Source organism: Anomaloglossus baeobatrachus, chromosome 4 (assembly GCF_048569485.1).
Source record: "Anomaloglossus baeobatrachus isolate aAnoBae1 chromosome 4, aAnoBae1.hap1, whole genome shotgun sequence".
Taxonomy (NCBI): Eukaryota; Metazoa; Chordata; class Amphibia; order Anura; family Aromobatidae; genus Anomaloglossus; species Anomaloglossus baeobatrachus.
In genome coordinates this window covers 487518405-487532626 of record NC_134356.1, presented here as the reverse complement: position 1 = coordinate 487532626, position 14222 = coordinate 487518405, and the positions used below count along the sequence as shown (strand labels likewise).

Below are 14222 nucleotides of genomic sequence, written 5' to 3'. Positions count from 1 at the left end.
CCTTTCAGCCCATGTTAATACAGTACTTGTTTCACTGTGGATAATGACACAATATTACCAGCTTCCACCAGCATCCTCACAAGGTCTTTTGTTTTTGTTCTTGGGTTTATATGCACATGTTTGAGCAAAGCACATACATCTCTGGTACACAGAACCTGTCTTTTTCCTGAGTGGTATGATGGCTGGACAGACCATCTTGTTTGTACTTGTGTATAATTGCTTGTACAGATGAACAACGTACCTTCAGGTATCTGAAAATTGCACTTAAGGATGAACCAGACTTGTGCACGTCCACAATTTCCTTTATAAGATCTTAGTTGATTTCTTTTGACTTTCCCATGATGCTAAACAAAGAATCAGTGTATTTCAGGTGTGCATTACAATGCATCCACAGGTGTGCCTCTAAGTTACTCAGATGTTGCCAATAAACCTATCATAAGCTTCCAAAGATGTGACATCATGATATGGGCTGCCCTGTATTGTTTAAAGGCATAGCACTCTTATTGTACGTAAACTTTTGACTTTGCAGAAAGTAATAAAAATGACTTAAAACATTCTGTGATTTGGAAAATATAAAACATTTGGGTTCCAAATTGACCTAAAATGGGAAAGGTTTATTCTGATTTCGTGTCAGATAGTAAAAAAATCATGCAGATGTGTCTTTTTGATAATGTATGTCAACTTCTGGTTTCAACTGTATACATTCATTGATATTTTCAGAACCAGAACACAATGTTTCATTAAGAGTTTGTTTTATTATTATTTTGTAGGTACATCTTCCAAGAGCACAAAGAATTCTATAAGCGTCCATTAACACTGTAATGTTTAAGTATGAGGATGGGAAAGTGCCATTTTTTTAGCAGTTGTTGATGCTGTACTTCATTGACCTCAATGTAAAAGAAGGAATAAAAACACAAAAAGGATGAATGTGTCTAAAAAAAACCAAGTGCTTTCTTTTATGATTTTCTACACTGAAGTCAATAATAACTAATGTAAAAAGTATGATAAAAATCATACACAGCTAGGTTCTGTTATTATACTGTGCACTGGTGGACAGACAAAAAAGGGTCCCTGTGCAAGAATATATATGGACTATTTGTAGTTAAGTAGCTCATGAAAAAGCACAATTGCCCAGTTTTAGAAGTGGAAATGTCCCCCTTACCTCTGCACAGGTTTTCACCAATGATTTGTCCACCCCTGATACCGTGCTCACACTTTATAATAAAAATTGCCAGTGTAATGGGTTTTGAAGAAGCAAAAATCTTCTCTAAGGCCTCATACACATGACTATACATTGAATGAGCATCACATGCATACCAGCATATAAAACATATGGTAACATACTTTTTATGTAGTTTTTTATTACTTCACATGAAAAAAATTAAAAGCATCATGCTTTATTGAGAATTGGACAGAAAATATCAGATTTGGTAAATTAGACATGCCACCCCAAAATATGGTGTACAAAGCAGTTTTGATATTGTGTACAGTATCATTTGCCTAAATGCATATGGCAATATTATGGTCTTGTCCATCACTTGTATATTTTGCGACGAGGATCTAGTCCCATCTCTGGATGCAATTATACAGCTCTAACACTTGCGGAGCTGCGAAATTAAAGAGAATATTAGGGAAACACTGTAGGTATTTGGAATTTGATTACCCAAATTGGTTTTGGATGTGTAATAAAGAGAATCCCTAAAAATTTAAATATTCCCTTTAGAACAATAATTTGCTGGGTTGGCGTTGACTCTGTTGTGCTGCTGGGTGAAGTAAAACTATTCTAACTAACAAACGCCATGCCATCATCTGTTCCAGGACACAAGTCTGGTGTTATTAGTTGGGACAGATGGCCATTAACATTGCCCTTGATATAATTAGAGATAATTAGAAAGTCACTTCAATGTCAGTTGTTACTCATTTGTGGCGTGACAAATCACAATATTAAGACATAAAGTGGCATACAAATGATATCAGGAAGATACTTATATAACCTAGTATGTCTATACCATCTTCCACTAGAGAATTCTGTATCCTAGATGTAAACAGAAGGACACAGATTTGCTGAGCTCAACAATCATTTCCAGAATCCAGTTCCTAAGTTGTAAAGTTGATGTAATTGAAAATGTCTAAAGTGCTAAGGGCTCAAGGTTGGAGTATGTTCTGTACAATGCGAATCACCTTATGAACAGGTACAAAGTATATCTATCCATCGAAAGGGGAAAAACTAACAGGTGATTGTTGTCTAAACTGCAACCCCTGATTTGTTAAAATACCACTGTTTTTATTGGGTTAAAAAGGATCCGTGATAAATTCTGATATGTCTGTTTTAGTAAATTATTCATATAACATGAAAAAAGTTTGTTTAAAATAACTGAGAGTTCTCAGTGGTTGATACCTTTTAATGGCTAACTGAAATTATGGTAATATATAGCAAGCTTTCGATACTATGCAGGTCTCTTCATCAGGCTTAGTAACAATTGTTGATTGATACTAAGCCTGATGTAGAGACCTGCGTAGTCTGGAAAGCTTGCTAATATTATATCTTTTCAGTTAGCCATTAAAAGGTATCAACCACTGAGGACTCTCAGTTCTTTTAAACAAATTTTTTTTCTCTACTGGCTAACACGGTACAAAGATATATTTTACCTGTAACATATAACATGATAATTCTAAAGAACAGTTGCTCAGAACAAACTATTTTACTATCCCATTGCTATTTCTAAATATTTATAAATAAATTGACAAGTGGGTATTATAATTTCTCCTAAAATATGGGCTTGCCATCCCCCATTCTAATGCTGGCGTCACGGATTGGACACTTTTATAGTTGGTCGGGACACCCACCTTCAAAATGGTAACATCCAATTGTCAATTCATTTAGTAATTTTTAGAAGGAAAGCAGAAGATTAGCATTGCATAGGGCTCTAAAAAAGATCCTCCAGAAATGTGATTGCATGAGGAATAGAATTATTGTCCCAGAACGGTAGGCAATAATCAAATCTAGTACTATACTATGAATGTGCACAGCTAGATTTTATCAGTTTTGTTTTCAGTCTAACATAAAAAAGACTCAAAAAAAGCATTACCGTATTTTTCGGACCAAAAGCGCACTTTTTTTCCTCCAAATTTGGGAGGAAAGTGTGGGGTGCGTCTTATGGTCTGAAGCTGCGGGGTAGGGAGCTGTGGGGAGTCAGCGCTATGCAGTGGGATCACAGGAGGCAGGGAGGGTCGCTGCTGCAGGATGCCGGCTGCTGGAGAAACCACGTGTGCCCGCTGCTTAAAGTCAGTGAATATTCATTAGCTGCTCCCCGCTCACCTCTCTCTGCAGTCAGCGAGTGTGAGGAGCAGCTAATGAAAACTTGTTTAATGTAAACAGCGGTCACACATGGGAGCTCCAGACGCCGGCTTCCTGCAGCGGCTGGGGAGACTGTGTGTCCGCTGTGTAGGAGGCAGGAGCAGGGGGACGCTGCAGTCATGTATGGCCCAGGGGGAAGTGCAGATCACTGCAGTGTCCGGGCCAGAGCACGGCATACATCACAGCACAGCCTGCAGTCTCTGTGCTGAGGGCTCAAATTACTTTCACTTTGCTCCTGCCTCTGCACTAGAAACAGTCTCCCGTAGCTGACAAGGACCTACAGTGATGTAATGCAGAGGGGTGGCCAGAGCAGCACAGAACAGCACAGTGCCCTGCCTCTTCATTACATCACTGCAGGTCCTTCAGATATGTGAGACTTTGCTTGTAATGCCAGGACCAAACTGAAGCATGGTGAGCAGCACATCAGTAAAAGTAAGGCAATAAATAATATATAAAGGCATTACTGTACACCTGGATGGGGTTGGATCATATACATATATATACATATATATATATATATATATATGTATATATATATACATATATATATACATATATATATATATATATATATATATATATATCTTTACACACACATACACACACGCAACACACACACACACTATATAACTATATACACACAGACACACACACATTATATACACACAGACACACACACACACACACTATAACTATATACACACACACACACACACACACACACAATCCAGATTGGAGGATCACACACATAATGATGGGGAACATACATATTCCACGATGGGGGCCATATATACAAGGTACCCAGAAAGGAGGATATGAGGACAGAATTTGGGGATATTATTACCTCAGTAACACTGTCAGCAGTAAAATAACAGTGTGTCATGACCACATTCTTTTACTTTAATTTTATTTTTTTCTATTTTTTCCTCCTCTAAAACAAGGGTGCGTCTTATGGTCCGGTGCGTCTTATAGTCCGAAAAATACGGTATATAAACTTTTCTTCAGTTTATTATCCACTCTTGGTTTTGGCTAAATTAAATACATCAAGAACTGAAGAACAAGCACAAAGGTTAAAACAATATCCTTATAGTTGTGTTTGCACATTGCAGTTAAATTGTGATCTTTGCTACAGTATAACACAAAATATATGAATAATTATTAGGGACGAGTGAATGCCTCAAATATTCGTGTTTGCGAATATTTGCCGAATAGGTCGCCGCTATTCGACTATTCACGAATATTCGATGCGCAATGTAAGTCTATGGGAAACTCGAATAACAACTATTCGGAACTATTCGGGCTTCCCATAGACTAACATTGCGCATCGAATATTCGCATAGCGGCAACCTATTTTTGGTGCAAAACCTTTCATAGTGGATAATTCAAAAATAAATTAATAAAAACCCTCACGACCAGATCAGCAGTGATCTGCTGCCAGCATAACCTCATGTGCTATCTAGAGCAAGGAGTCGTGATTGCTGCAGTCTTCACCTTCCATCCAAACTAAAAGAAACACCTCTTCCAGAAGATAAAGCCATGATCATGCTGGGTAATGTCCTAAGCAGAACTAAGTAGCAGTGACAATCCAGTGGGTAAGTATGGTTTTTATTTTTAGACCATCCTGAGATCATTACAAAAAAGTGTTTGCAGGTAGTGGACAACCTCAAGAAAAGGTAAAGAAGGCCACCTCAAGGTTCCAAGCAGCAAATATAAAAGGCAGAATTATGATAAGATAATGGACCATAAGCTGTTTTTTATACTGGGGCCCTCTACTTTTTATGTCATCCCTATTTATTCCATATATGTTAATACAAAATATGCACATATGTATATACACACACACATTAACTAGATAGATAAATAAGGCATTCTCAGCCATCCAGCAAATCTATTTCTTTTTCCTCATTGGTTCCACATTCGCCCCTTCCCACCCATGAAGGTTCATTTGGCCTTACTAATGACATGTCGTTCTTAAAATATACTACTCATACTGACATCACAAATGCGATCAGTGTTTGCCATGGTTACCATTACTGCCAAGTACACAAAGACTTTCAGAGAGTTTTTTGTTTTTTTTGAAAGGTTGGCCTTATTATTTAACAGGAGTTCCTTCTGGGCCTATAGTTTCATAAATAGCTCAAATGGAAAGTGTACATACAAGTTACAAAATATTGCTTACTTTGTTTGATGACTTCTCCTGATGCATTAAATTATGGGATAGGGCTCCAAGTTTGTGAGAGCTTGATGACTTGAAGGTTGTTCTTTGGTGACGTTGTGTCTCGTGAGAAGCGGTTACCATGGAGTCATTTATATCTATGGCAAGATCATCACAAGCACTAAGGATTGCTTTTGCCATCTCACCTGTTTCATGGCGTTCTAAAGTGCCTGGAAGAAAGAAAAACAATAATTCATACAAATGCCTGTTAGAGATGAGAGAATTGATTCAATGCAAATTAAATTCAAGTAAAAATATAGGAAATTTGAAGAACCCAGTGAATATGAATAATTTGCAGTTCAATTTGCCCAAATCGCCAAAATTATGGCATCTGCCTTTTTCAGGCTTCCCCATAATTTCTTCCAGCTATCACATCACATGGTATAACTCAGACAATTATGGGCTTCTCCATAATTCCTTACATTTAATAAATCATATGGTATAGCACAATCAATCAGGAGGGACTATTGTAGCCTGTATAAAATCTTTGGAAGGAAATGCAGCAGCCATTTTAGGATAATTAGGATAGTGAGAGGACTGAGCTCAGCAATAGAAATAGGAAGATAAAATCTTAAAATATTAGACAGTATTCTAGACATGGATTGTGTTGTGCAACTTCAGCAGTGAAGCAGCTGAGTATATTGGTATCTGGATAATATATTTAATTAATAAGAGGTGAGAGATATGAGAAATACTACATACAGCAGTAAAAGAATGTGATAATCAATAATATAGTATAAAGGGAGCTTTGCACGCAGCGACATCGCTAGCAATGTCGCTGGTGAAAGTACCCGCCCCCATCGGTTGTGCGTCACAGGCAAATCGCTGCCCGTGGCGCACAACATCGTTAGGACCCGTCACACGGACTTACCTCCTGCCTAGCAACGTTGCTGTGGCTGGCGAACCGCCTCCTTTCTAAGGGGGTGGTTCGTGCGGCGTCACAGCGACGTCACACAGCAGGCGGCCAATAGAAACGGAGGGGCGGAGAGCCGGCGCATGAAAGTTACGCCCACCTCGTTGCCGGCAGGACGCAGGTACGGTGTTGTTCGTCGTTCCTGGGGTGTCACACGTAGCGATGTGTGCTGCCTCAGGAACGATGAACAACCTGCGTCCTGCACGAGCAACGACATTTGGGAAATGGACGACGTGTCAACAATCAACGATTTGGTGAGTATTTTACATCGCTCGTACGTGTCACACGCAACGACGTTGCTAACAAGGCCGAATGGGCATCACGAATTCCGTGACCCCAACGACATCTCGTTAGCGATGTTGTTGCGTGTAATGGGGCCTTAACTGACATATGTTGTGCTGCTTTTGAATTACCATTTAATGCACTAAAAATCAGCAGAAAAGCAGCACAATATTTTTACATTAAACATATTAAATAAGTGTTATAGATGGTAATCTTACTTGTAACAAGCAACTTTACTGAGTTTTTGCATTTCTTATATAGTTCTCAATTTGAAGGGGGAATCGTCTTTCAAAATTACAAAAAACAATCTCCTAAAATCCAGAAATTTAAGTGCAATGTTCAAACTCACAAAATGTGCGTGTGGCAAATAATTTTTATTTTTTTTGAACATCTTTTTACTAGTCAAATTTTACCTCTGTATATGTCACACCAATACAATGTCCTTTTGTAGGTGCTGATTTTTGGACATGTACATACATAGTATTTCTTATCGTGTTGTTTTTGGGAATAGGGTTTAATTTTAGAAAAAAATTAGAAAAATCTAGTCATATAACTGGGCCAATTGATTTGACAACTGTATGTGCCACACCTATACTGTGGCTACATGTACCTACCTATGCGTATTTAGCTAGTATTTCTTTTTACATCCTTTTCGGAAATGGTTGAATAATTGTGGTTAAAAAGATTGTCAAACGTTAATTATAGTATTTACAAAATGGATGAAACAGTGTACTTAAACAAACTATGCTACAGCAAAGAATGTGAGAGCCACCAACAGCAGCAGTATATGGCTCATCACTGGTCTTAGGCACAGCAGGATAATGTTTCCTCTGACCCCTACACCTTCAGTTTGAGTTAGTAATCTGCAAAGAACAGTTTGCCCGATCACGCATGACTACGATAGATATGTTTTTTTCTTTTTTTAAAAAAAACGCTAAAAGTCTCTCAGTTCATTGTGATATGAGATGGGCTGTAGGTTACTACCGAGTTACCGTCTGTTTCTGTTGGGAGGCTATGTTTGTGTTAGACAGATTGAAAGGGGATCGATACTGTCATGGAGACTTCAGGGTGTTACACACGTTTTTCAGGGCAATTGGAGGCTCTTTAGTGAGGTGATGTGCAGTGACTCAATTCATAGGGAATCAATTTAAAAAAAAAATTCATCGAACCTGGAAAAATCGAATTTCAGAAGATTCTGAAGGTATTTCGACACCGATAAGCATATCTTTAGATGTTCTCTTTTCACATTTTCTTTTCATCAATTTTCTTACACTTGATTTTCATATTTACTATGGTAAACTCCTAATTGTATATAAACTATATTCTTTTTTAAAACATAAGATTGTTTTTTCTTTTTTTTCTTCTAAATAATAAGAGTTTGATCAGAGTGGGATCAGTTTTTCTTCAGAGGTGGAGAGACAAGAACAGGTTTCTCCACCTTCTCCATTATGTCAGTCCATGAAAATTTGACCTCAGTGTGTGGTGTGTGGTGTGTGGTGTGTAGCTCTATGTTTTTCATGGACCTATAGACTTGCATTGCTGATTTTGATCCAACACTCGGATCAAAATTGATAAGGTCACCAATTTTTTTCTTGGACAACTCAGTCCAAAGAAAAAAATCGGACATGTATACAGCCCCACAGAATACCATGGGTGGGAGTACTATCATTGAAAACCACACACAGTATTTATCTGATGTCATCGGTTATGAGGACAAACGCTTAAGGTAGGACATTATAACCTAAGGTATTTTGTTAGATACCTCAAAATATTATTTTTTACCTTAAATTTTAGGATCTATTCTGTCTATGTTTGATTGTCCTACTTCTATTTAGCACTTTTTTCTAAATAATATTCCAGTGAAGTTTTTGCATTTATTGATATTTTTGTACAATACTTAGCTCTGTTTTAAAAAGATTTTAACCCATTGTTAGCACCCAGGTAAATATATTTTTAAGGAACTAAAAATAAGCACATCATTAATTTGTACCAAAAGAGAACATACTGTTCACAACATCATCCTGAAAAGCTAAATCTTGCATTGAACGCTAGCTACAGATTTTACACATTCAGGAACGTTGCTGAACCACCTGTATCTTGCATTGTAAAGAAGACAACATATGCCCTAATGCACATTATCAATTTCAAGTATATGCACACTGGATTAACCCAGGCACATTTAAGTATAAATGTCATTTTCACAGCAGAAGACACATGTCTTGCCCTTGTCAAAATATCTATTATGGAGCATAAGCACTGCCCTCCTGTGTTCAAAAAGATAAATAACAAAAAGCATGCAATGAATAGAGACATTTTTATGGGGCAATATGTACCGCTCGAAAGCATTTACAGTCTCCTCTGTAGATAGCACTCATTCTCCCAGCAGGATACCTATCTCTATGCAGAGATAAAGTGGTCAAATGCGACTGAGCCAGTAATTTCCATCCTGGTTCTAAAACATTCAATGATTTACAATATTTGTGGGATTTTTGTAGGAAAATTATATTTTTTCCAAACATTTGAGTTTTAGTAGTAGAGAATAGTGAGCTTCTATTGTAAGCCTGGGACACCTATGCATGATAAAGCATTTAAACCTAAATCTGTATTTTAACCCAACGTTGTTCTAGCCTAGCTTACACCAAAATCCTAGTAATAACACTCAATGAATATAATAAAAGCAACATAACTTTAAATTCTGGTTAAATTAGATATAGAAGAAATGGTAACCCACTGGCTCGAACTAGAAATATTCTTGACCATTCTGTCAAAGGTGTCAGGAGAGTGTAGTACGGAAGCCATCCTCTTTCACGCACTCTCCTAAATAGTTGAAAATCATTTGAGGTCTCTGCTCTCAAATACAACAATCCCCCTGTGATCCAATTAAAGAGATTATTTCTTTTTCACATATCAACATGCTGTAAAAACAACATAAGTTTATAACCTTAATCTGGTCATATCTAGCATATTTATAGGAAATATATATTTTCATATAGGAGGTTTTCATATTTTATTTACCAAACCTTAAAGGGAATCTCTCTGACTCCCTGTCCGACCCAAAATAATTATAAAAACATATACAGGACTATGTAGCCTTTTAAAAGATAAGCAAGTCTCTTTATGACCTCAAAGTACTGATACAGCAATCACACTTTGAAGTTCTAGATACATATGTCTCAAAGTGCATTGTGATGTGATGATGCACTGCTCAGTCTCCTGCTTTATTCTTTTGCCTAGCACCACCTTCCTCAAAAGTCAACAACCTATTTTAGGCCCTGTGCGCACACCGTAGTTTTTGCCGTGGATTTGCCGCGATTTTTCTGCATGAATTGTTGCAGAAAATGTTCATAACCATTCTGCAGTCATTACCCAGCAAATAGTGTGCGCACACTGCATTTTTTTCCCCTACAGGTTTTGCTGCAGAATTTCTGCAGCAAAAAGAATTGCATGTTACTTCTTTTCTGCAGGTACCTGCGGTTTTTGCCATAGATAATGGTAATAAAACGCTGGACCAACCCGCAGAAAAACCGCGGCACAACCGCAGCAAACTGCGGCAAAAAGGCAGGTGCAGTTTTACAGCGGTTTTTGCCGCGGGTGCGGTATTCTGCCAGAGGGTGCGGATTTTTCTTAAGAAAAGTCCATTTTCTAGTACGCACATAGCCTTAATCAACTACAGGAAGGTGACACAGAGCAGTGACTATAGCATGAGACTGAGGAGCTGCAAATGCTTAGTCACATCCCAATGACTACCAGACACATAATGTCACATGACCTCAGGATAGCAAGGGGCAGGGGGGTCCTATACTGTCCTTCACACTAAGGGACTCTAGGCTATCCCTAACCTCTGGATTACCCCTGATGGTTGTGACACCAGAGTCTCGTGCCTTTCTATTCTCCTGTCCAGAACTAAACTGTTCCTCCCACCAGAGAAGGGACAAGCATGTGATGGAAATCACAGATAAAGACAGACAGGGAAAAAACAAAACTCAGACACACTGCAAACTCACAGGAACAAACAGTAAGTGACAAAGGAGAAAAACAAGAGGAGAAAGGCAGCAACAAAACAGCAACAAGAATAAACACCACAATCACCAGTAAGATTGGATCACACCACCTCACCAGACCAGTAAAAAGAAGCTATAGCTGGTATTAATGGAACAGTCCAGCCAGCATATACAGTATAGGAGGACAGTGAATGTGACAGACCCCCCACCACCACAGCATGTAATCAAAGGAGACTAACAAGCAGCCCAGCAGAGATTTACTCTTGCTAGCCTGCCTATGAACTACAAATCTGTAGGTCAACACCTGAGTCGGCCTGAACTGATCACAGACATTAGGGAAGATAGCAGGCAGAGTACCGGAATCTGTAGTCTCCACAGATCATGACAGTCAGCGAAGTTTGTAAAAACCTCCTTTGACACATTCATACAAAACCTCAAAACTTAATTTTGCACTGCGGAAGCAGCATTTTGGGGTCATATAGGCATTCCTATAGAAGTTTCAGACAGGGTTCCTTTTGATTTAACCAAGTATAAATTTGCATGCGGCAGATTTGCTGCCAACATTTCTGTGACTTTTCATTCATACCCTTGCTGCAGAAATATCCTTATATTTCTTTCTTTAAATAAAAACAAAACATTTGTTTTACATTGTGGAATACTACAACTAATATATCCCTGACAAAAAAACTGGACAAACTCACATGAATTTCTAAGTAATTCATTCATTCATTCATTCATTCATTCATGCATTCATTCATTCATTCAACATTTCACTATTCATAAAAACTTACTTAACCATTTAGGAACAAGGAAATTTTTCATTTTTGTACTTTTGTTTTTTCCCTTTTTTTTTAAAGCAATACATTTTTAATTTTTCATCAACATAAACATATCAGGGTTTCCATTTACTGAAAAACAGGGAGAAGAAATCCAAATGAGATGAAATCATGATAAAAATGCATATTTGCCATTGTTTTGGGGATTTGTTTTATACCAAATATTGTGCAGTAAAATTACTTGAAACAAGATTTTATAGGTAAGGCCTCTACCACACTCACGTGAAAATCACGCACGTGCCGAGAGACACGTATTTCCCCTGCGTGTTGCGTGCAGGTAAGTACGTGTCTCTGGTACCTGCGGGCCACGTGTGTTCTACGTGTGCTATCCGCGATAGCACACGTAGAACCGGTAATTTACATACTCACGTGGTCCTTCCTGCTGTCCGCGGGGCTGATCCTCGGTCTCCAGTCCTCCCGTCTCCCCGCTGCTGCTGCTGCCAGGCAGTGAAGTGAATATTAAATGAGAATAATGAGCGACGGTCGGCAGCAAGAGGCAGCAGCGGCAGAGACAGGAGGGCTGGAGAAGGTGAGTAAATGTTTTTTTTTTTTTTACTAACACGTGTGTTTTCTCCGGCGCGTGTCACACGGGACCGCATCCACACTACACCCGTGTGGTACAGGTGCGGGCCGAGTGACACCCGTTCTGCCGGAGAAAACACTGACATGTCAGCATTTAGAAAAACGCACACACGTACAAACGCACACGGACACACGTTCCGTGTGGTTTTACGTGTGTGTGCCTGCTACAATAGGGTAGCATTGCTTAACATGTCTCCGTGCCGCCGGTACGTGCAAAAAATGACAAACACGTGCCGGCGGCAAGGATGTGTGTCGCAGGCCTAAGAGAGATACCAAACTTGCAGCAATTTTGTTTCTATTTAAATGATAAAAAAATAGAACAATGTGAAAACAATTTTTTTTTTGCTTTGTGTCACAAGTTTTAAGACCAGTATCATATCAATTTGAGGTACATACAGTGTTTTGATAGCATCTTTTTGCATTGTTTCGGGAGGTGTTGTGCCAAAGAAAGCAATTTTGGCATTTTGATTTTTATTCTCGTTACAGTGTTTTTATGGGCGAGAATAACGCTGGCAATTCACAGCTGGTCAACCCCATATATTACCTCATTTGCCACTGCACTAGGGCAATGGGGAAGAGCTGAGTACAGTGCCAGAATTGGCGCATCTGATGGATGCACCACATCTGGGGTAACTGTAGTCTGCTATTGTTAAGCTGAGAATGACCAAATAACCATGGCCCTTGTCACCCTAATAATATCAGCCCCCAGTTGTCTGCTGCTCCTTGGCTGGTTTTAAAAAAATGGGGGAACCCTATGCCAGTTTTTTAAATTATTTATTCAAGTAATTAAAAAAATAAACATGGGATCCCCTCTATTTTAGATAGCCAGTTAATGTACAGCTGACAGCTGAGGGTTGCAGCCCGCAGCTGCTGCTGTACCTGTGCTGGGTATGAAAATTAGGTAGGGACCTCACGTCATTTTTTCTAAAATTAATTTTTAATTCAAGTAAACAGCTGTCTAAGTTATTTAGCTATGTCTCTCTCTATATTGATCTATTCTATGTATTATATTTATCTATTCTCTCTATTTTTCTCTTTATTCTATCTATCTAGCTATTCATATATCTATATATCTATCTTTCTATCTGTTATATTTATCAATTATCCTATCCTATTCTATTCTATCTATCTATCATTTATGGACAATTGATCCATTATAGCATAATGGGAGCCTATGGGCAATGGATCCACTAACTGATGGGTGAAAGGATGCTTTACTAATGCATTCATTGCCCATAGACTCCAATTACCGTATTTTTCGGACTATAAGATGCACTTTTTTTTGTTTGGGGAAAGAGAATGGTGAGTCTTATAGTCTGAATGTGGCTGCGGGGAATGAGGGTGCTGCTGTGGAAATTCACAGACTAATGGCAGAAGATGTAAACTGCCCAGACCAAAAAGACTAATGCACTGCCAGGATGCAGCAAGACCTCCATTAAATGGAGACATCACAGGTCCAAAGGGAGATGGTAAAATTGCACACTTGTAGCTTGCATAAGTAACTGTTCACACATGCAGGTTCACAGTATCTGGTAAGCAGCCTATTAGTTACGCCCATCACAGTAGATGCAAGCGAGCTGCGCCAGTACTAAATATGTGCTCCATGCAGGGACAGTGAGTGTAGTACCGTGTTTCCTCGAAAGTAGGACCCCCCCGAAAGTAAGGCAGGGTGGGGGTTTCGGGGGGGTCCGCCAATGTAGGGCACCCCCCGATTGTAAGGCAGGGTAGCGGGGGGGCCGGGGAATGTAAGGCCGCCTATGGGTGGTGGTCGCGGCGTAATGTAAGGCCGCATATGGGTGGGGGTCCCTGGGGAAAGTACAGGAACTTACCGCTGCCGCTGTTCCCTCGCTCCATCCAGGCCTTCTCCAGTCTCGTGCCACCCGTGGTCCGCCTCCGGTGAATGGCTCCCGCAAGGCTCCCTGCTGGCCATCAGCTCGAGCTGTGATTGGCCAGTCAGCCGGCTCGCAGCTGATTGGCCCTCAGCTCGAGCTGTGATTGGCCAGTCAGCCGGCTCGCAGCTGATTGGCCCTCAGCT

General features: G+C 39.4%; 1 protein-coding gene across 1 annotated transcript in view; it reads right to left on the bottom strand.

The window, feature by feature from the left end:
• WDR72 (WD repeat domain 72) overlaps nucleotides 1–14222 on the bottom strand; it is a 426854-nt gene that overhangs the window by 249771 nt on the left and 162861 nt on the right. Inside the window, exon 13 of the mRNA XM_075342738.1 lies at nucleotides 5538–5743. Coding sequence (XP_075198853.1) covers nucleotides 5538–5743 — 206 coding nt within the window. The remainder of the gene's footprint in view (nucleotides 1–5537; nucleotides 5744–14222) is intronic.